Source organism: Chroicocephalus ridibundus, chromosome 2 (genome assembly GCF_963924245.1).
Source record: "Chroicocephalus ridibundus chromosome 2, bChrRid1.1, whole genome shotgun sequence".
NCBI classification, from domain to species: domain Eukaryota; kingdom Metazoa; phylum Chordata; class Aves; order Charadriiformes; family Laridae; genus Chroicocephalus; species Chroicocephalus ridibundus.
Window position 1 is genome coordinate 93146042 of NC_086285.1, and position 23384 is coordinate 93169425.

At 38.3% G+C, this 23384-nt stretch overlaps 1 protein-coding gene across 1 annotated transcript in view; it reads left to right on the top strand.

The window, feature by feature from the left end:
• ABCA13 (ATP binding cassette subfamily A member 13) overlaps nt 1-23384 on the top strand; it is a 194277-nt gene that overhangs the window by 19657 nt on the left and 151236 nt on the right. The window contains exons 5-10 of the mRNA XM_063323974.1: nt 133-161; nt 1786-1949; nt 5061-5176; nt 6248-6381; nt 8638-8802; nt 10236-10423. Of these exons, the coding sequence (XP_063180044.1) occupies nt 133-161; nt 1786-1949; nt 5061-5176; nt 6248-6381; nt 8638-8802; nt 10236-10423 (796 nt within the window). The remainder of the gene's footprint in view (nt 1-132; nt 162-1785; nt 1950-5060; nt 5177-6247; nt 6382-8637; nt 8803-10235; nt 10424-23384) is intronic.

Below are 23384 nucleotides of genomic sequence, written 5' to 3' on the forward strand. Positions count from 1 at the left end.
CCAGGGTATTAGTTGTTTCACACGCCTTTACTCCTATAGAAATTCCCTTTGTGTACAACTTGCTATTGCTTATAAAATTGATTCTTCTGAAGTTAATAATGCCTCTCTAAAGCAAAATATTTGATTTTACAGGGCTCCATAACATCACTGCTTTTGTTACTGTAAGTATTTCTACAGTCTGTTTCTAAATTACAGCTCTGGATTTTGAGGCATCTTTATTATAATGATTAGAAATTTGTATTCTGTCAAGTTTCAGTAAACGATCTTTAAAAAAAATTGGTATGGAGTTGAAGGAAAAAATGATGTCTTGTACATTTGATAGAGAATCAGTGGTTTCTAGATTACTGATTTAAACCAGTCTAGGTTGTTAGTAGCTAAAATTCACACTATTTGAAGGTTAGTTGTTCATTAGGAGCAACTTAAAAGTGCATCTGCCAGACCTTGTGTAGTTGTATACAATCATATTACATAATATCTTGCAAGGAACTCTTATCCTAATGTGTACTACCTATTGAAAAGAAAACAAAACAAGAAAAAGCGAACCAACCCAAAACTTAAAAAGAGACTGCAGTGAGATTGAAAAGATGTGGCTCTTGCTTGGATGAGATTACTTTGAGTTCCGGTTTACGATCCAGTCAGTGTAGGAAGCAGACTCAAGTCGGGGTGAAGGAAGACAGATTTGCAAGATGTAGCGTAATTCCTTCTAGAATCAATTTGGCAGTTTATGCAAAATGAGTTTGGTCTTTGTGCTGTCCCCAATGCATTAGTCTTTCACCCTTACAGTCTCAACAAAAATAGGAAGGCTGAATGGGCACAGTAGTGGATCTCCATTACTGTCAGTTTTATACCTTTCACAGATCACTGATTTCACTTTTAAAATATTTTAAAATGCATTTTCTCCATATGTGGTTGATTGTAACTGCTACTTCATGAAAGATAGATTTCCAATTTATCACTTGAAATTAGATGGCACTTTTATAGTAAAATTTTAAAATTTCTTGTGAGATACTTTATTGAAAGGAGATGTATCAATATGAAATTTCATTTCTGGAATGTAGAATAGAAAGAATGTATTTATCAAAATTAAGAATATTTAGTTGAAAGTAGCCTATCATTATTAGTAACAGAGCTAACATACACAAACATCTTTTATGTAAACCATGCTCAGGTTACCGTTATCCAAAAGATCCCTAGTGAAACATTGCTTCAGAGAAACAAAGACTGCAAAATAAACAAGTACGATAGACTCTATGTTTTTCATAGACATCTGATAGTGTAGTCCTATAAAAGAGGTGGTTTTACGCCAGTCCATCTTTAAAGAGCCATTCTTATCAATCAGTATTCGACACTCCAAAACCACACCTAGGGAGTTGTGAGGCAAGAATGGCATGTCCCTGGCAGTCCCCTGGTCTTTATACCCTATACTTAGAAATTCCTTGCAGGACTAAAGTGCTCCTTGCATTTGAGGTATCAAAGATGATCCCTCTCTTTGGGAGAGAGTTACACTTCTGAGCAGAAAAAGATTGCTTAGCTTTTCTCCCAGATCCATCTTACATCAGAGCAGAGAAAGACGTCTGAAACAAAGCTGCCATAAGTTCAAAGTACCACCAAAATGATGTGGTGAATTACGAACGCTAGAGGTAAGTTTCCACTTGAAAAAAATATTTTAAATGGTTTAAAATTCTAGAGGATAGGTGTCGGGGGACTAACAGGCATCTGGTTTTTGCTTTTTTGTTTTTCTGGTAATGGAAGTGTTGCATGTAAATGTGTTTTCTTTGTATAAAGATGGATTTGAATGAAGTGGAGGAAATGATTTCTAGAGTAGAAAACCTGTACAAGCAACCATATTTCTGGAACCTTCTGCATTCACTCCCTCACCTTGAATCAAACAGCTTTTATACAGAAGATGGGTTAGCTGCCATAGCACAGTTCCTAAAAGTTATTCAAAAGTAAGTACTTTTATGTGCTTAAAGGTGCTCTGTTTTAACATTTTTACCTCAATTCTTTTTCTTCTCACTGGCTATTTAATACAATAAGCATCTTTATCAGTGTAAAGAGGCTGAAATTTTCTTCTGTTTACCAGATTCTGCTTTTATAGAGGTGTGGTAGGAGTTTTCATCCATTCTGATTCCTTCATAACTGTATTTTTCAATCAGTCCAAGAAGTAGCTTCATCTTAGCAATGGTTGAAATTAGCCTATCACATAATATGGCTTTGAACTTTGTAATGTGCTTTGGGACTCTTTGAAAGACAGAATATTCAAGTATGAATGTAAGAAAATCATCGTTTGTATTCTAATCAAGTAAATATGTATGTAGCACTTGGTCAATATCAGAAAAATTACTCCATTTTGTTTCTCAAGCCTCTTGCTATCAAAATAACTTTGTTCTCTTGCAAGAAATGAAGTAGTAAGAAAAAAAAGCACAGAGACTGTATTCTGAATATGAAAGTTTTCGGCCTCAGGTAAAGGACAACTGGATTCAGTGGAAGATGTTCTCAAAAGTACAGACTAAGACAAGTATCTACAGGAATTTTCAGTAAAATAAAGGAATTGTTAGGAAAAAAGACAAAGATGTGTTTGCCTGAGTAGGTAGTTGGTTGTAATAGGTTGATAGGTAATTGTCATTGTATTCAATTATATTTATAAGGCTAGAGGAAGCCACCGAACCTGGCTGGCTGTGCAAGACTGGCCATGAACTTCACCAGCCTTATGCCATGGGGAGGCAGGGTCCCAAAGACTTTGAATGGGAAATTACTGTGCTGATTCTGTCACCCTTTAGCATCCCACTGTCTTTTTCCTAATAAAAAAATATATAGCATTACTTTTGTTGAAACTGGGAAATCAGTCTCTTTATGAGAATATGTGGATTGCAACTGTGTTTGGGCTTGATTTCCCCACCCCGCTTTATGTGTGAGTCATTTATAACCTTGTTCCAGCTTCTTGGAACTATTAACATGCAAAGCTGTATTAGCTGTACTTGTAGTATTTGTATCCCAAAAGCAGAAGCCTTTTCCAAAGGTTTGCAAACTCTCACAGTCTGAGTGTTCCTGAGGTAAGACAGGAACTTGATTGTAAGTTTATGGTTATTGTTTTCTTCAGCAGCAGCAGTAAGCAAGAATAGCAGTAACTACTGGCTGCTGTGGTGGGTCAAGTTATTAGTCTGTTGATATTAACAGCAATTTATCTACCCTGAGCACAAACAGAGTGAGAAGGGGACAGAAGTGGAGGGTGTTCATGGTTACGGTGTTTGTCTTCCCATGTAACTGTTATGCATGCTGACACCCTGTTTTCCAGGAAAGCTTGCGTTTGCTTGCATGCACAACTTTCACGTCACCTATGTCGTGGTTTAACCCCAGCTGGCAACGAGGCACCACGCAGCTGCTCACGCACTCCTCCCCGGTGGGATGGGGGAGTGAATCAGAAGAGTGAAAGTAAGAAAACTCATGGGTTGAAATAAAGATAGGTAAAGCAAAAGCTGTGCACACAAGCAAAGCAAAACAAGGAATTAATTCACTGCTTCCCTTCGGCAGGCAGGTGTTCGGCCATCTCCAGGAAAGCAGGGCTCCATCATCTGTAATGGTTACTTGGGAAGACAAACGCCGTTAACTCCAAACGTCCCCCTCTTCCTTCTTCTTCTCATAGCTTTTTATTGCTGAGCATGATGTCATGTGATATGGAATGTCCTTTTGGTCAGTTGGGGTCAGCTGTCCTGGCCGTGTCCCCTCCCAACTTCTTGTGCACCCCCAGACTATTTGCCGGTGGGGTGGTGTGAGAAGCAGAAAAGGCCTTGACTCTGTTTAAGCACTGCTCAGCAATAACTCAAACATCCTGGTATTATCAATGCTGTTTCCAGCACAAATTCAAAACATAGCCCAGTACTAGCTATCATGAAGAAAATTAACTCTATCCCAGCCAAAACCAGCACAACTTATTAAACTCTCTTTATTTTGATCCATGAGTCTTCTTGCCTTCCTTTTATTTTGTCATGTTGTGTGGGAGAAGGGAGTGAACGAGCAGCTGTGTAAGTGCTTGGCTGCCAGCCGGGGTCAACCCAGAAGTGATTAGTAAGAGGACACTCAGATGTTTACATTTGGGTTTTGTATTTTTTTAAGACTTTGTTGCCCTTCAATGACCAAATTTGCCGTAATTAATGCAGTTTGTAAAGGAAACCACAAAAACCAATGCTCACTTCTTGACTAGTTTTGTATTACTAAAATACATTTCTAGAGGTCCTAGCTGAGGTAGAATTTAGTCAGCAGAAAGGATCCTAAATTTACAACTTTTCCCACTTCCTGGGCTGTTCTATCTTTGCTGTGTCTCTCAGACGTACTTAGCAGAAACTTTCCACACCTGCTTGGGGAAGTTAAATAGTGTTGGTTTTCTTCCCCCCCCTCCCCCCCCTTCCTTTCACGTATGTTGGAAACTGCTGATCCACTGTAACAAAACTGGATTCGTATTTTCATAATAACAAAGGAATACTCTATAGGAAATAACTGGTAAATTTTACATAAACACTAATTAGTAAATTACAGCTACATTAACAAAGAAGTTTTTTTCAGTGCTAAAGGGACTGAGACTGGGACTTATAAGAAATTCAATACATATAATTTTCTCAATGCATTCTCTAATGTGCTTTGTTTAATTTGTTGTGAGAATAAGTGTTCTGTTGCTCTAAAGGTTCTTTTTTTTCCTCTGTAGACTGGGTGGAAGTAAAATTTATGTATTCTGTGTCCATCCTGCTTTGCTGTGGGGAGAACTCTTGTGGTGGTTTTGCTCTCACTTTTAACTCTTTTTCTCTTTTTTTTTTTTTTATTTTAAGAGGACATTGGTCTTCATAGGAGAAATTTCCTTAATGAAAATGGAGTGAAATTCTAACAGTAAAATCTCAACTTGCGGGTTTTTTTTAATTAAAAGTTTAATTTACCAAAGGATCAGTTTTTCAACAATAAAGAAAGTATTTTACTATTCAGTTGCTTGAACTTCATCTTTTTCCACCAAGCCCTTTCAGTTTTTCTGGGTGTATAGAGATCTTGATTTTTGTTTTGTTTTTCACTTTCAGTACCTTAGCATCATTGAAGGATTTAGCTATGTTGCCCTTGGGGAAAAGTTTCTATGAAATGGTGAAAACAGCACTGAATTTAACTGCGGCATCAATAGAGGAAAGGAGCTTAGAAGGTAAGGAATTTGCCTCAGATTTTTTTTTTAAGTACCTTGTAAGCATGCTGCAATAGCAGTAACTGAGTTTCTGCTAAATTCCTAACGTGAAAAGCCTAAGAATTGAACTATATTGCTGTAGTGCTAACCCATTTCTTTATCAAGCTGTTTTTTAAATACTAATACCTAAATTTCATCGGACTCTGGCAACTATTTGACAAACAAAGCATGTTGGTCTAAGATATCGTGTTTAGAATGACCTTTCAGTGGTGAATTTTGGGGAGATGCTAAATCGCTGCAAAGGATAACTTCTTCCATTTGACAGAAGGATAGGCACTTGTTTTGGATGTGCCTGTTAAGCATTACGGATGTTTTACTTTAAGCTTCATTCTTCTGTTATCATAAATTCTGGTCTCAGTTGAAGGGATACATTTCCCCATCTGCTGCTTGAGTATGGGAGATGAGTTTAACTGGGGAAGGTAGGCTGGCCCCAGGACAACTCCTCAAGAAAAGGTCAGGAACGAGTTTCATTGGCAAACTGTCTGGTGGCACACAATTAGATTCTAGGTGCAGCTGTCTGCTCTGCATAGAAGGTCAGGCTAAGAATTACATGCAGTCTAAATCCCACTTCAGCTGTCAAAACCAAGACTGAAGAGATACAAAAGTGATATGCTGGAACCCTTGCACAGAGAATGAGCTTGAATTCCCTGGGTCTTCTGGTGTTCTCCTGGTGCTCTCCCTCTCAGCAATGATTCATATCCAGCCCATAGACACACATTTGCGTGACTGTGTGCAGAATTAGACACACAGTTCAGAATGACACCTTGCTGGATCTGTGCCTGGGGATCTCACTATTATTGTATCAGCTGTCAGAATACCATTACATTAACTGACCTTACCATACTACTAATGCAATCATGGATTTTATCCTAGTGAAAATGGTGTTCAGGTACACATATTTTTTATGTTTTGGGGTTTTTTTTTGCAAAAAGATGGAAACCTGGTACTTGGATCTCATGAAATATGAATCATCAAGAAACAACGTGAACAAAAAGCAGGAATGATGTAAACAGAAGGTTTTTTTTCTTTCAGGTTTTCAATATAATCTTTCTCTTGGAGATGTTTTGTGGAATCGACATTCTGTGAGAGCAGAACTTGAATCCAGGTTTGGTTTTGATGATCTTCATGTTGAGAAGCTGCTAAGTTACACAGCACAATTAAAAAAGGTAAACCACTTGAAAATTTCAGCGTCCCTTTCATTTTTGTTTTTATTTGTACTCTGAAGGGATTTTTCATGCCTTACAGAAGCTGTAGTCATATCTTAGATTTGTGAACCAGGTACAATACTGCTAAATATCCTGGCTTCATTCCCATAAAAATAAATGTATTTAGCTTCATCTGGAATTTCTGCACATGAAGATGCTGATAGGTCTGGTTGTGTACGTTAATGAATTTATGCTTCTCTGAAGTCACCACTGGGTATGGCGAAGTCCTGAGTGTGTTATCCAATCCTGTAGAGAATTCTGGGGTTTCTTCCACTACGCTTTTAAACTAGATCCTAGATTTGAAGCTGCCTGGATTAATTTGGCAGGTAACGTTTTTCATCTGGTTTGCTGGATAACGAATGCTTGTCCCTTTTGTGCGTAAATTGAGGCATATCAAGAGTCCTTTCTTCTCAGTTTTGCAGTCTTGATATGAATACACTTGACCGATGAGCTGTCTCAGTGGGGCTATTAAATATACCAGTGATGTGTCAAATTTTGAAAAAAATATCTTTTCTCAGAGAGGGCCTTCTAACCTTTCTTCTAGACCAAAGTGATCTGTTGTGATGGTCTGATTTGAACTGCAGAAAACTTGAAACGTAATTTGAATTTCTACTGAAGTCCATAGTTTTTGAATAGAACATGCTGGTATTTGTCTGAAATATGTTTGCTCTTTGCTAGGTAGTCTAGAGCTGTACTCCAGAAGAGCTCACTATAAAAAGGCATAAATTATTAAAAAACTTGACTTTTAAATGTAATTTTAATGAAATATCAGTGATGACCAGTTTGATCAATTGAACTGAATTTGACTGTACAAGAGGGACATTGAAGTGCTGGAGCGTGTCCAGAGGAGAGCTACCAGGCTGGTGAGGGGTCTGGAGACCAGGTCATATGAGGAGAGGCTGAGGGAGCTGGGCATGTTTAGCTTGGAGAAGAGGAGGCTGAGGGGAGACCTCATTGCCCTCTACAGCTACCTGAAAGGAGGTTGGAGAGAGGTGGGCGTTGGCCTCTTCTCCCAGGTGAATAATGACAGGACCAGAGGAAATGGTCTGAAGTTGTGGCAGGGGAGGTTTAGATTAGAGATTAGGAAGAATTACTTTCCTGAAAGAGTGGTGAGGCACTGGAACAGCCTGCCCAGGGAGGTGGTTGAGTCACCATCCCTAGAGGTATTTAAGAAACGTCTAGATGTGGCACTTCAGGACATGCTCTAGTGGCAGAGATTGTAGGGGTTTTTTGTGTGTGTGTGTATGGTTGGACTCGATGATCTCAAAGGTCATTTCCAACCATGAAGATTCTATGACTGCAGCCAGTTAGCCATGGTTGGCTGTGTAATCCCAGTTGACTCACTTCCTAGATATTTATACATTAAATTAATATCTTGATATTGTATGCTTATGTTAGGGCATTGAAGACCCTCAAAAAGTATGAAGAGAAATACGGAAGCCTGGACAATGTCTGTTCTGAGCACTTCAGTTCTGTATGTAATAGCCCCAGCTGCTTTGGTGCCAAAACATCTGCAAAACTTTTAATAAATTTTCTAGTCACAGCTGAAAGGAGTTATGGTATGAAGTATCTCAGAAAGACATTAATAGGGAGAATTAAAATGTGCTAAATTATTTTTTGTATGCTTTAATAAAATTTATATGATTGTGAATAATAAATCTTTCAACATAATTTAGAAGTCAGGCTATAAGGAAAAAATTATGGCCTCTTGGCCACACTGCTGAAACATGCCAACTTTCAATTTAAAACTAATCTGCTGCATGTAATCATTGGTTGAGATGTATCATTCTACTGAACATTTTTTTACATCAGTAACTGTTATACTTCTGAAGGTGCTTTGATACGGTTATTCTAGTGCAAAATTCTAGTGTAAGTGTACTGTATCGTTGTCAAGTTACTTCAGCATCGGCCTGTAAATGACTGCAGAAAAAGTAACACTGGTGTACTGACACAGGGAAAATTCCTGGCATATATATGTATCATTATTCTGCCTGGCGTATGAGAACCATAATGGGGCCACCGGTATTTTATACAGCACTCTGCATGTGGAGTGCTTTGAAGTACGTGCCCCAGAATATGAGGCTGGATTAAATGGGCTTTGTTCTCACTGAAGGAGGCTATGTGATATTCTTTTTTCACCAGATAAGTAAGCTGATAGCGGAGATAACACTCAGCAGCTCTCTTGAGATGCTCATCAATTTCTTATGTCCCCGCCAGATTCCCACAGGAGAGACACTGGAGCAGTTTGTGTGCTCTGCTCTGGCCAGTGTGCCAGAAGATGAAGCAAACAAAGAGAATAATGAAGAGGGCTGTATTTCTGCATGGCATGAGGCCAAACTGTATCTTGTTCATGCTGTCAGCAAACTTAGACTCTATGCACAGGTACACTTTAATAAGTTAATAGATTAAATTCCTAATTTTTGCGTGTAGGCTGTCAACAGTAACTCAGTTAAAAGATCTGAGTTAGCTATTAAATGGTATTGTCATGAGCTTTTATCATGTTGCTGATAAGACAAAGTAATCTTTATAAAGAATCGTTACATTGGAAGTATAATCTATCACCATGTGTCCACTTAATCAGATTTTCTCATTAACTCAAATACAGATTTGAAATCTAATAGGGAATATGGTGAAATATACGGCACTGCAGAGGCCTGACAGAAAGAAGACTCATTTACCGTCCCACCTGAGCCTGAATTTTGGGCAAAACTGAAAGCAGAATACAGGCTTCCACTGATACAGTATATAATTCATTTATTTTTAATTACCCTGTTCTACCTATTGCTTGCTATTGCAGCAATAGTTGTTGAAGCATGTTGAAAGGGATGAGAGTAAATCTCCAGTATAGGATCTTAAAATTCTGCTCTGGCAGATCAGCTTGGTGTGCAGTCTCTACGATGACATATGTAGTTCCATATATGAAAGGATAAACCATTGAAATACATGGTTTTTTCCATTAAAAAAAAATTACCTGTGTATCAAGCTGCTCTGGAAATGTTTGCAATATCATCTAAAGAGAACATGTAGAGCTTATCCTGTATTTCCTCAAAAATGTACCGTTTGATTTCTCTTTTGATAAAGAGAGATGATGATTGATGATGACTGGAAGTAATAATTTAATGTGATTGCCAAAACTAATGCAATAACTCCTAACGTAGCTGTAGGAAAATCCAGTAATAATTTCAGCTATGATTTTTAAACTCATCACAAGAGCTGGCATCCTTACGATGGCAACTTGAAGTACTGTAAGCTGCTGGCCACTGGGAATTTCTTTGGTGAACCGGACATCTCCTGTAGTAAAAATCTATTATAACCACTTGGTATTTAAAAAAGTAATGATGGAGGAAAGCATAGCAGTCAGTAAGTTTGACCATGCCTTATTCTAGGCTACACCATGGGAGCATGCAGACTCCTTCTCCATCTCTTTTTGTAGTGGAACCCCAAAAATGTTGAGGCTGCTGCCTTCCATCGTGTTGGTAGTGCAAGGGAAAGCAAGCCTGAGTAATTTACAGTGGAGGTCTGGTTTTGGTTGGTTTCAGTCTCAGGCCATCTTTTTACCATTCCTGAGTCTTTGGATGTTAGTTCTCTGTAAGATGTAGCATGTTACATTGCCAACTTACAGGTCAGTACAAGCTGTAGTGAAAATCAGCCTTTGAGGTAATTTCAGAGCCTAGACACGTTGTTAGGGAGAAATTTTACCATCATTGTTAATTGTACTTTTTTTTTTTTTAAGACATGCAAATTCTGTGCCTTGTCTAAATAAGAAATCTTGATTCCCTAACAAGGTGTGTTCTGTTTTTCATTTGATCTGCTAGGTATTTGAGCAATGGTTCAGCAGCAACCTCTCTCAGAAGCTCCTTTTGGAACTTGACAATTTTGTGTCTCAGTTTCTAGATGACAGGGAAGCCAGGAAAATTTTTTCAGAGATAAATACCCTGATCCAGCAATGGAATGAGAAATCGGATGCCTACTTTTCAGAAGGATATACTGCATCTCATGATCTGTAAGCTATCTTCCTGCAACTTGTCTTAAGAAGTTTAGATCAACTTGAATATTTATCTTCACGTTACATTTAATTGATTTCTGATTTTTGGTTTGTGTTTTTATTTTTTATTCTGTAATTCCAAACCTTATATATAGTCAAATCATTGTGCTGATGCATACGCATTCTGAAAAAGAAATTAAATCTGTAACTCAGAGTATACCTACTTGTAGATTCATCAGAGAACCTGAGTAGATGATCAGGACTTACAGGAATCAGCAGCTGTGTATAATTAAACACTTTGAACTAGGACCTGAATTCTTTATTGTGTTCTGCAAAGTCTAATTCCCACAAATAATTGCTGTGACTCAGTAATGCTTTTCATGGATGTATGCTATAGGATCAATCTGCTCATCTACAGCGAGTCCAGTGCAGCTGAATCGTTTTTCTTTTTTGTTGTAGCAGTCATACTCATGTTAGTTTGTGCAGGAGATCTTCGAACAGAAGCTTACTATGGAGAACAGAATGACAATGTAATGCTTGTTCTTACATATATATATATATGTATAGTTTCCAATCTTACCTAGGCCATTCTGAGGGTAAGATTTCTTTTAATGTTTTTGACCTTTGAAGTTCCCCATTTGGTTTATCACTTAATGCAAATATAAGATATAAGATATGACTATAAGTTCTGTACTTATTCGTTTTGTTGAAGCAGTCCAAACCTTCCTGTACAGCAGAGTTGTTCTTTTAGCAGTTGGTTGCTAATCTAGTAGAAATGTATTTTGTTGCAATTTTGGAACAAGTCCATTTCAGGACAAGTACAACTACAAGCTTCTAAAGATTGACTGTGCTTTAATTTCAGCTATGCTGATTCACAGCACGTGTTTTAAAATAAAATCAAGACAATTGTTCTGGGTGATTTATGCAAAATAAAGTGGTTTAAGAGCTCTGTTGCCTTATCTATTTAAAGGAAAAATAACTTGTTATAAATGATCTGGAAGGTTCTACACAGGACTTAAAAGTTGTGTAGATACAGGGAGTTAATGTTTGTCAGAGTTGGCAGAACCTCATGAAAAATCTGTGGTGCAGAGCACAGGAGCTGATATTTCTCTCTTTCTAACTGCACATTGGATGACTTGTATCACTTCTGGGAGTTATAATGTTAACTATAGTTTGGCATTGCTTGTCATAGCTCTACTTGTTCATATCAAAACCTGTGCTTCATTGGAGGAGGTAAGATCCATGCTATACAAATCAACATCTGAGGATAAATCTGAAAGATACAAAGTGCTCTAATGCAGCACGCCCGTAAGTGGGAAGTGATCAGGCAATGTCTTTTGTTCTGGATTTGTTGCTGTTTTAATTAACTGATAAAATGGACGCAGGCCTCTTTCCATTTCCAAACAAATCTGTTTGAACAGGGACACAAAAAAAATGAAAAAAATGTTTCCTAAGTAAATGAACTGATGTGGGATTATGAACAGTTGTGTAACTCCTGTGCTTAACCTAACAGTCACTGATGGAATAGCGGCCACTACCTTCTTTTCCCACCTTTGAGTGTTCAAAAGCATTTTTTTAGTACAGTAAATGGCTTGATAGAAAATGAACTATTTCATGTGAAACTTCTCCATTCTTTTTTTTTTTTTTTCTGCAAAGGGGAGGAAAGGAGATGATTTTGTGTGTAAATCTTCCTAACATTAATGATTTTGGCCTTCAGGTAAATTAGTCTGAAAAGAAGTAGACTTATCCATGAAAAAAATTTTTATTTCTCACCTGGGGGATTGATTAGTGAATTCTGAGAGTCACAGGGGTTCTTCTGTTTTGTTTTTACTGTTGTTTCCTTAGTTTGCCAAGTTTTTTGTAAAATCCATTATTTACTGTTAAGAGAGACACTGCAGTCAAATTATTCAATAATTTAGTAGTACATTTTGGTATTCAGTAATTTTTTATTTTTTTAATAAAAAGAAACTTCTGTACTGCTGCTGTTGTAAGAAACTACAAAGTAGATGATTTAGTGACTACACAGCCAAAAAAATCCCATAATTTTTCAGCAACTTTACCTTTTTGTTTATAGCACACAATGTTTCTGTGCTCTGCCTCTTTTGATTGCAGAATCCTGCATCTGGAGAGAATGCAGTCTGTACTTAAGGATGTACCTCAGTGGCCTGTTACGAAGAGATTGCTTCTGGTAGATGGAGCTATAAGGAACGTAATAGCACAGTATTTATACTTCACTGAAGGTAACGCTGCATGGTGGTTACTCATTACTAACACTCAAATGACTTCCACAGAATAACAGGGGAAATGGATGGATTATACCACCAGAAAGGCATTTGGGCTCTGTAATACGTGTCACACTTAGATATTCATAGCAGCTTTTGAATTCCTAAAATTTTGTTTCCCTTAGTGGTGGTAGAAAGCAACATAACACCTCTTTTCTCATATCGGGAGTAAACAGTTTTATTAGGCATTTTATATGATGTTGTATGCTACTGTGGCTGTTGTTTAAAGATCTAACTCAGGAAAAAGAACTCGCTTAATAAAAATTAAAATTTTCAGTGCCTGAGAAGTTTCTGATGCCATCAGTTGTGTGTGTCAACAAGAAGTTTTGGTTTTAAATTTAGATGCATCTTGACTTTTCTGGATGGTCATTAGAAGTGAAGCAAAACCCTGAGTTATATATATGTATTTTCTGATCCCTTTAAAGAAGGATTTGATTGAGGGCTGTGAAGCACAGAGGCAGAGTGCTTCTTTTTCTGGGACAACACTTTTGGACACAAAGCTAGGCTAAAGTTGGTGAACTGGATCTGTTTTCAGCAGTTTGACTAAATAAGAAGAACTAGCTCCTCTGAAGGGCTCACAACAACCCCATGCAGCGCTACAGGATTGGGGCAGAGTGGCTCGAAAGCAGCCTGGCAGAAAAGGACCTGGGGGTGTTGGTTGACAGCCGGCTGAATATGAGCCAGCAGTGTGCCCAGGTGGCCAAGAAGGCCAACAGCATCCTAGCCTGTATCAGGAATAGTGTGGTGAGCCGGACTAGGGAAGTGATCATCCCCCTGTACTCGGCACTGGTGAGGCCCCACCTCGAGTACTGCGTTCAGTTTTGGGCCCCTCGCTACAAGAGGGACATTGAGGTGTTGGAGCGTGTCCAGAGAAGGGCTACAAAGCTGGTGAGGGGTCTGGAGGACAAACCTTATGAAGAACGACTGAGGGAGCTGGGGTTGTTTAGCCTGGAGAAGAGGAGGCTGAGGGGAGACCTTATCACCCTCTACAACTACCTGAAAGGAGGTTGTAGAGAGATGGGCGCTGACCTCTTCTCCCTGGTGACAAGTGATAGGACAAGGGGAAACGGGTTCAAGTTACGTCAGGGGAGGTTTAGATTAGATATTAGGAGACATTTTTTCACTGAAAGGGTTATTAAACATTGGAGTAGGCTGCCCAGGGAGGTGGTGGATTCACCATCCCTGGAGGTGTTTAAAAAAAGGGTAGATGGGGCACTTAGGGACATGGTTTAGAAGTGGCTTTTGTCAGGGTAGGCTAAAGGTTGGACTCGATGATCTTAAAGGTCCCTTCCAACCTCAACAATTCTATGATTCTATGAAGTTCTTATAAATAATGTCTGTTCAGCAATTGCCACTTTCAGATTTGGAATATGTCTATAACATTAAATGGTGTGCTAGGACTCAAATTGCATGATGCTCAGCACCATGATACCCAGGAGTTTGTTGGCAATGTAATCATATTATAAGGTCCACACAGATCTGAATTAAAAAAAAAAAAAGTTTAAAAAAAAAAAAAGTTTAAAAAAAAGCCTTTCTGTGAAACCTTTTAGTGAAGACCTGCAATACTAGAATGTGGGTATACATAAGAAGAACACTTGTATTAGTTGTAATTCAGTATGTGAAAACCACTTTGTTCCTTTTGGGGACATTGGTGGTCTTAAATTACTTGATATTTGCATATGTCTTTACAGTAAAGAATAAAAAGTATATTAAAAGTACAAATTTTGTACAAGATGCCACTGAAATTGTGCAATTTGGTCCTTGATTTCTAGCTCAGTTGTCTGCAGATTACAAATAAAAGCCTCTTGTTTTAAGATCACTGTTGGAAACTAACAGACTGTGACACAAGTTTTGTGTATTTTAGTACTGGTCGTCGTTACTAGGAGTAAAGGTTGTGCAGGTTGCATTACAGCACCATTGACAACAGCGAAGCCCATTTTCCTTGGGTTGTGTTATATGACACATGTATGCTTCTTGCCTTCAAGGGCTTTATAGCTGATTACTCTGGGAATTTAGCGAGCAGTTCTCTTGTTGATACACAAAAAAATTTGTATAATCCTACATACCCTTTAGCTGTACCAGCTAACTGAATTAAACTGTAAAATCTGTTTTAGCCTCTAAAAATGAACAAGGACTGAGTGTACAGCAGGGAGCAGATCTGAGGAGAAAAAAAAAAAAGTACTCTTTCAACATAATTTTCCAAAGGTGCACTTTCAGGACATTTAATATTAAGTTTGCTGGTAGTTTATCTTCTGGGTTGATAAGGTCATTGGCCCTAAAGGTGTCATTTTTGTCTTGTGGGTTTTGTTTTATAAAGCACATGGCTGCATGGAATCAGTACTGCTGGTCGTATTACCTAATCCTGATTTACCTGTGCACTCAAATCTGCAAGATACATCTGAAAGTTCAGGATAGTTTCTGTAGTCTCCTCTTTAGGATGGGTTGGTTTGAAGCATGCTGCACAATTTTGCCTGTAGACTGTATCAGCACACCTTCCTTCTTGACAGTGGAGTTATCCTGATTTACTACAGCTTGGCACTTGCCCTGTCAGTTTATGTGGTAAAATGCTCATCTTCATCCACACAAAGGAGTATAGGGGAACAGTGGGAAGTGAGAGAACTCAAATGGTACCCTGTCCTGGATCCTCCAAGGCTCGGTCACCTTGCAAACTGAGGGGATTACTGTCTAGGAATATGGGACTCATTATGGGAAGCAGGGAAAGCGCCTTGTGGGATTGCAGAAGACTTAGTATGGGAGGTTTGGAAGAGGAGCCAAAGGTGGGGAGAAGTGATCTAGGTGGTTTGGGGAGGAACAAGTATGGGAAAATAGAAATAAGGTGATGAAAGGGGCTGCTCACATATAAACAGGCTGCTTGGTCAATATGCTTTCCTGGCCATGCCCTGCAGGGGCAGGCAACCCTGCAGGCTGTCCTGCCTTCTCGCTGAACTCCATTTCTCACTCTTTTCCTGGGTGAGGACTCTCTATTCTGCGTGCAAGTGTGTGTATGGGCAGCAACTCTGTGCAAGTGTGTTGTGTGCAGCAACTGAGGTCAGCCCATGGGACACATACGGGCCCACAGCAACTGGAAGGGCTGGAATGAATGAAATGAAGTGCTAGCAAATGGGGTGGGACCTGTGTGTCCGTGGAGTCAGAAACCAAAGTGAGGGTGGGCATATCAGTGTGTGATCGCTAGTGAATATCAGGCTAGGATAGCTGAAGGGTGAGTGAGGTGGCGTGGGAGCTGGGCAGTCGTCCACTTCTCTGAAAGTGAGGAGTCAGCTATTGGAGGAACCAGGAGGTTCAAGCCAATACCAGAGAGTCCATGAGGTCTGGGTTTTGACTGAGAGACCTGTTTGCGTACCTCCTATGTGTGAGGCAGCTGGGGAGAGCTGAGGGACCAGGACCAGATGGACCGAGTGTCTAAGAGCAGTTATTGCAGGGATCCACTGTGTGTGTGGGCAAGCACATCTGTACCAGAAGCTGGAGCAGGGCTGCAGCCTCGAGGGCTCTTATGTCCAGGTGCCAGCAACTGGGGAGGGGCTCCCCAGCTACCAGGGGGGATCCACACTGTGTGTGTGTATATATATATCTATATATCTGTATGTATTCCCTCTAACAGACCTCCACCCTGACCAGCCAGGAAGGTGAACAGGATAAGGCTGTTGGTGCTGTTTGTGTGTATGTGAGTCCTGCGTGTGTTGATCTGCGTGGTTCGTCACGTGCATTTGCTGTATACATGTTGTCTTGTGTGCCTACTTGTTCAGCCTTGCTGCTGGTTGGGTCTGGGAGCATGGAGCCACAGCAGCATCACCTCTGTAGGGCTACTGAATTTGGCAGGTCCCTAACGTGACCTGGCAACATTTCTGTGGTAGTCTTTTATTTGAGAATGGCAAGATTAGTTTTGTTTGGGAGCTTAAGGAATTTGGCTACCTTTCCATATTTCAGAAGAATTTGCTAGAAGCCCACACAGGACTTCATTTTCCTTTCCTCAAAATCATGAAAGCTCACCGAAGTCCTTGGAGCTACTCTGATATAACCATGAAAGGGGATAGAGTCATACCTTTGCTTGTGTAAGAAGGCTGGTCTTCTTTCTGCCTTGCTTTGATGAGCCTTCTTTGGTGGCGGTGCAGGAGGGGAGCAGTCTTTGCTCCTCAGAAGTGCAGAGTGCAGCTATGTACATAGTTTGTGCAAAATGATGGAATACTTTGGGCAGGGTTGTTATCTAAACCAAAGTGGAACCTTTATGCCTCTGTAACTGCTGTATTTTTAAACCATGTCATGCATGGTTTTCTTTCTCAGAAGAATGCCCCCTGCTATACTGTCCCTGAATTACTCTGTAGGTTAAATATTTTCTTCACGGGGTGTGGGGGGGAAATGTCTTACAGAAGCTTTACGTATCCTGGAAAAACAGATTCCCTTTGCCCAAAGAGATGGATTCATTCATCTAGACGTTAGAGGGCTCTTTGTGGAGCTAAAACAGGTATGTTGTTATTTAATGTTTGTATATTAATTTGCATAAAGCTGCAGAGGCTTATTTCAGGGGATAAAAAATACTTGCTAAGTAGACTATTTCATTTATTATTCAGTAGCATTTTGGTCCAACTTTACTTTGTACTTTTTTCTCTTTTGACATTTAATTGTGAGAATTAATATGGAGTGTGAATTAAATCTGTTCCTTCACCCTGAGTTCATTCTTAAAGTGACAGTATATCCATTAAATTTTAGATGTTGATGAGCAATGCTTCCTACATATGCGGTGACGTGCTTACAATGTTTGAGAAGACCCTGAGACTTCCACAGGGCTCAGGTGACATTGACATTTTAGCAATATACGTGTGCCCTGGTAATGGCTCAGAGGTGACCTTCAAGCTAAGTAACCAGTTCCAGTCTCTAAGGGAATCTGTAAGTATTTCTGAATTCTTCTCAGGTTTAAAGCTTGCAGTGCCTTACTTCTATTACTATTATAAAATAAAATAAATTAGCAGGGGTTGTAGCTTACTACTTAGCGTTTGCTATTAATAAGCAAATGGATAACTGGTTATTTAAACTGATTAAAATGTTTTTGGGGGCAGGGCACAAGTGGTCCTGCAGGCTCTCTTGGTGTGGGTGTGACATTTAGACACGCTAAGTAGTTGTGGCTTCCAGAAAAAAATAAGAACGTTTGAAAGGCAGTTTATTTAATCTGCTTCATGTTGGATTTTAATGTCATGATTATTACAAATCTAAGGAGCAGGACCAAAGTCTCGGGTGAGTTTCCCTTTTACTGGTTTCAAATATTGCTTTCTTTACTGTGAAAGGTCCTGCTTCTGCAGAAAGTAACTCAGGGACAACAGAGCCTGCCAGATTCAATAATGGATGGTTATTTGGGATGGCAAGAAATAGAAGAGCAGCTAACCAAAAATTATGCTTATTACTGTGAAATTAATCAATTGCTGAGCACAGAGGCACCATCTGAGGAGGATGTCCATTTCAGCTCTTGTCAAGAACAGCTGCTCTTCTCACTGTATGTATCTTATATACCTTTTAATACATAACAATCCTGAGTGGCACCAGCCTGAAGTAAGGTATTATAACCAGTAACTGAATAGATAAAAAGGTTAAAACCCTGCTTTCTTCTTTTGATTACCACCTACTGTTAACAATTTTCTATAATCACAAACAGGAAGGTAGAGGATGATTTTTATTTTTTTTTTTTAATTGTTAGTAGTATTTGAGGGGGTAGGGATGGAAATAGTCTGAGGATATGCAGGTATCTATGATTCTAAAAGCTATTCTCCCTTTTTTTGTCTTCTCACATCCAAACATTTTCTGCTACTTCTCAGCCTGCTTTCTGGTACATACCTCGCTGGTACTGTGCTGCACAGGATGCTTGGAAACTTGGATATACAGGACTCTTGGGAGATCCAGGAAAACACTGAAGAGGGTAGTTAGAAAGGCACTAGGAGGGGTATTGCAGCCTCAAGTTGCTTTCTGAACGCATCAAGTGGACACTGTTCTTCTATTTTGGCAGCAAATCCATTCATGTTTTTATTAATTCGATTGTAATTTGCAACGACTCAGTAATTCTACTGGTTTTAAGCTTTAATGGAGTTAAATCAGAGTATATTAGAGACAAATCCCTATATCAATAAAGTGTTTTAAAATGGGATGCGAATTTATTATTCTTGATTGGCAATGTAAAGCACGAACATAATGTGTTTAACGTGAAGTTGCAGTTAAACTGTATCAGATGTCCTAGGTCACATGCTTAAACATGTGTAGAAGACAACTATCAACGTTACTGATATGTATAAGAAAATTGACAGAAGAGTTTGCTATTAAAGCAATAAGACTATTAGCTCTAAGCATTAAAGAATCTGTCAGAAATTCCAAAAGCTGCATTGGCAGCAGGAATTAAATCCATGGTTATTAATAACATCTTAGACATCAGAAAAACTACGTCACTTTTCCTGTCCCTTTTGCCGTTGGTCAATGGTTGATTACCTTCCCTCCCTCTCTGTTTCTAAATGACTATGAAATCGCCAGGAGGACTAGCTTTACCTTTCCTTTTTTGCGCATCAAGAAAACTGATAGAGTTAAAAGGCCCCTAGGAATAGAGGCCTGTGTTTAAGTAACATTGAAGAGCAAGAAAAGCTCAGCACTATTTTTATGCGATGTGTTTTGTTGTTTTGTTTGATTGTTTGGGTTTTTTTCGTGGATAAAGCAATGATTTTTTTTTAATGCAAAGGTGTATTTCAGGACAAGAAGAAGCATTTCTAGATAATTGTTTTCAATTTCAAAATGCTGCTTTTTGAACTAGAGTATTTTGTTGGGAGTTTCTTAAAAGGTTTTTTAGATTTAGTTTTTTTTCTGCTGACAAACCTGTGTAGTAAAGTCTAGTTGTGCTTAGAGTGGTGTAATAACTAAGGTGCTGATTTCTTTAGCAAAGGACTCTGCTATTACCCTGCCTGCCTCAGTTTTTCCCTAAGTCAATAGGATTCTCTGTATGCATAAATTAGCAATAGAATTTAAATAGAGATTTACTGAGAAACAGCAGGTGTTCACAAGGTAATTGACTTTGAAAGAAATCACTGGTTTAACCATGGTAGCCTTGTTTATTGTGTCATTTCAGAATTAATAATACACTTGAAGATATTTTGTTTGCTTTTGAGGGAAACCCATACTGGAAGGATTTAACAACTTTTGTCAGTTGGACATGCAAGGTAGCTCAATCCATGAATGAGGAAGCAGGCTCCACGGGAGATCAGTCAGGTGAGGAAACAACTACTGCACAGCACAGGCTTTATTCTGATGGTTCCCTGTCTGTTTTAGAGTATGGTATTCCTTAGAAAGGGAAAAGGTGATGATTTTTACATTTGTGAGTCTGTTTCTGTTTGTGTTTCCATCAACCTCGGGATTCACCAGCTGGTGAATCATTAGCAAGAAAAACTTACAATATACAGAGCCCGACTCTGCTAAGTAGCTGTGATTTTAGTGCCAGCTGGAAAATTTTTGTATTGTCCATTTCTATTGGGGAAAATTCCAACTGGTTGAACCTGGTTGGAGTCTCTACTTTTCCTGACAGAATACTGTTGCAAGGCTTCTTAAGTCCAGGATATAAATGGGAGACCAAACTAGCTGGTCACCCAGTAGAGGTATTTCTAGGCTTGTTTCATGTTAGGCAAGGACTTGATGTTTGATTTCTTTCATCCCAGTTGTCCTGTGATATTACAGATGTCCTGACCCATCTGCTGTTAACTTTCTTCGAATACACTAGTTTTTCATTATTTGGGGAAAACTTTGAAATGTCTGAGATTTATGCTGAGGAATGGGAGATCTTCCATTTCATAATTCTTTCTCATTAAATACTTGTGTCACTCAAGGTTTTAGTGGAGCTATGAAGCAGGGCATAATGTGGCTAATCAAAACAGCTCTTAAAAAATGACCTTGGCCAATATCACCAGCTCATTTCCTTTAAGTGTTCTCACAATGCTCTGAATTCTTCTGTGTTTTGACCACTTATAATTCCAGCTTCTGAAACATTTAGGTTACTGGTAGATTTCTTTTAAGCTAGTTCTTGGGATTTGCAGAAGATTTTGTTCCTGCTAAAGATCTCCTTTTCTGAACACACTTGTTTTTTTTTCCTCTGCTCTTTTTCTCAGTAGAGCTAATCAGAAATGTGCTGAATATCTCATCAGTAAGTGGGCAGCTATGGAATATATGCAAAAATAAGCAGGACTTCTTTAATGAAAGAACTGTGTTAGTGAAATGAACTGTTCAAATCTGAATGGATTGTATAGGTTTTGTAATCTATTACAGTTCCAGATATTTCAGTTATCTGAGTGCTAATAGTGAATTTCACAGACCTGCTTTCTTTTTACTGAAATTCCAAGTAAAACTAAATATTAGTGTTCGTTTCAGTGCTGAATACACACTAAGTGTGTTCTGGTATAATAAAACTAATCTTATTTGAACTAGTTCTGCAGCTCATGTATAATTCAAAAGATATCTTATATTTTTCCTTTTTTTTTTTTTGGTAAGGAATTATATTTTAATTTTTCTGTAAGGAATTCTGTAAGGAAAATACAGGTGTGCCTTATGTAGAGCTGATATTTATTGATTCAGCATTTCATTCCTTTCAATCATTCAGTAGAACTAACATCAAACACTTGAATAAAAATTACGTATTTGCTACTTTTAAAAATTACGTAATGTATTTCTCTTTCTGCACACATTCATGTCCTGCTAAATTTGGTAGGACTTATTCAAGTTGTTTCGGTGGGAGTCAATCGAGTTGTTCATATGAGTTCATAAAACGTTTTTTTGATCTGTCTCTTGATGTTGAAATATTGATTTTCTCTGCAGATAGACTAGAAGCATCTCTGTGTTCTAGACAAAAGCTCAGTTTGGAGACCATCCTAGGTCATTATTTAGCATTTCTGCAAGACTTGCCAGATTATTCCTTGTTTATTTCCTGGGCACGGTAAGGTTGAACTAGTCAATGTATTTTCTTTGTTTAACCATTTTCCAGAAATCCTTTACCCCACCTCCACTTTGGACTTTTGTAATTCCTGAACATAATTACCCTGCCTCTTTTCACCAAATGACTAGTGTTTTTCAGTATTACTGGTAAGAAATAGAATCCTGCAAAGAAAGTTATGTCTCTGTGGCTGTCATTCAAAAGCATTAAAAAAAAAGATATCTCTATCTCTGATGTGTTATCAGTAATAACCAAAGTGGTGGATTCCTGACACTTCCAATGTACAGTTACAAGGGATTCTTGTCACTACACTTGCATTATAGCTCTGCTAATGTCTAGATGAACAGTGAAACAGAAGCCATTTAATCATCACTCTGTTTAAAAAAAAAAAAAAAAAAAGTAAAGAAGTATCCCTCATGGAACAATTGCAGACTAATTGTTGAGTTTTGCCTCTGCTATTAAGTGCTGTGAACCATTTACCTTGCTATGCTGATGATCACAGCTGTTAATAGATAAGAATACTTTCTAAATTACATTTCTGGACTTTGAGCTTTATTTTTCATTATGCTGCTTTTTAGGTCCTTGCTAAATCAATCCCTTGTTTAACCTATCAAATGGAAATAACCACTATCAATGCAATGAAAGATGAAGAATCAAACATTTATAAATGGTGCAATTTGAATATTTCCTGGCGCATTTTGAATATTTCCTCCACTGTTAGGCAGGTCATGACAAGCTTTTCATTCAAGCAAAGCTTGACAGGGACTTTAGCAGCTTGATTAAAATGGTCTCTAGAAGCAAAGAACTCCTGGTTTGGGTTTTCAAAAGAGAAGATATTCTTGATATCTACAGTAAAAATAAAATGGAAGTTAAGTAGAATGCAAATTGAAATCTTGAATGTTCAATCATTTTTCTTTTGTCCTCTTTCCCAACTTTGTTATAAAGACACATTTTCTAGGGCAAGGATTTGGATTTGGTCTCAAATACTGTTTCTAGAATATACACTATTTTCTTTACACAGTAGCACTAACAAAATCACTTGACTTGTTTGGGTTTTCCTTGCTATACATGCAGAGGTATTTCTTTAACTTGAATAGGTCTAAGAAAGAAATTCTACATGGGGAATGCTTTTTTTTTTTTTTCTTTCCCAGTGTTTGACATCTTGGTTTCTCTTCTGTAGAAGCCATTCCCAAAATTGACACAGAAATTCCCTCAAAAAGCTTTTTAATGGTGTGCGTTGTTCTGCATTTTAACTATTAAAAGAAAATGTATTTAAGAAAAAAGTATTTACAACTTGAGATCTCTGCATTGGAATGCTCCTTTTTCAATGCATCTCAGTCTCAACCAGTCTTACAGAGTTAGTAAACACTTTTTCTTTTGATAAATAGTATTGACATAATGGAAACATCAGTTGGAGCATTCCAATTTTCACTGTGATTTCAGATTTGGGTTTTTTTTCTAGATATTAGAGTAACAGTGTTCAGCTATCAGCTGGTCAACTGGAATGTTTTAGCTTTCAGTAATTATTAAAAAAAATCTTCACAATTCACAGAAAATTAGAGGATTTGATCCATTTTATTGATAAGTTTCTTTCTATAAAATAATTAGTTGTGGAGCATAAAAGCTTTGCTCTTTTTGGCATCTGAAAATGTGACGTACTTAAATTAAAGGTGTTTGACTCCTTGTGGCATACAAGCTTGATTATAATTACTGATAAATGCACGCTTCTTTAACTTAA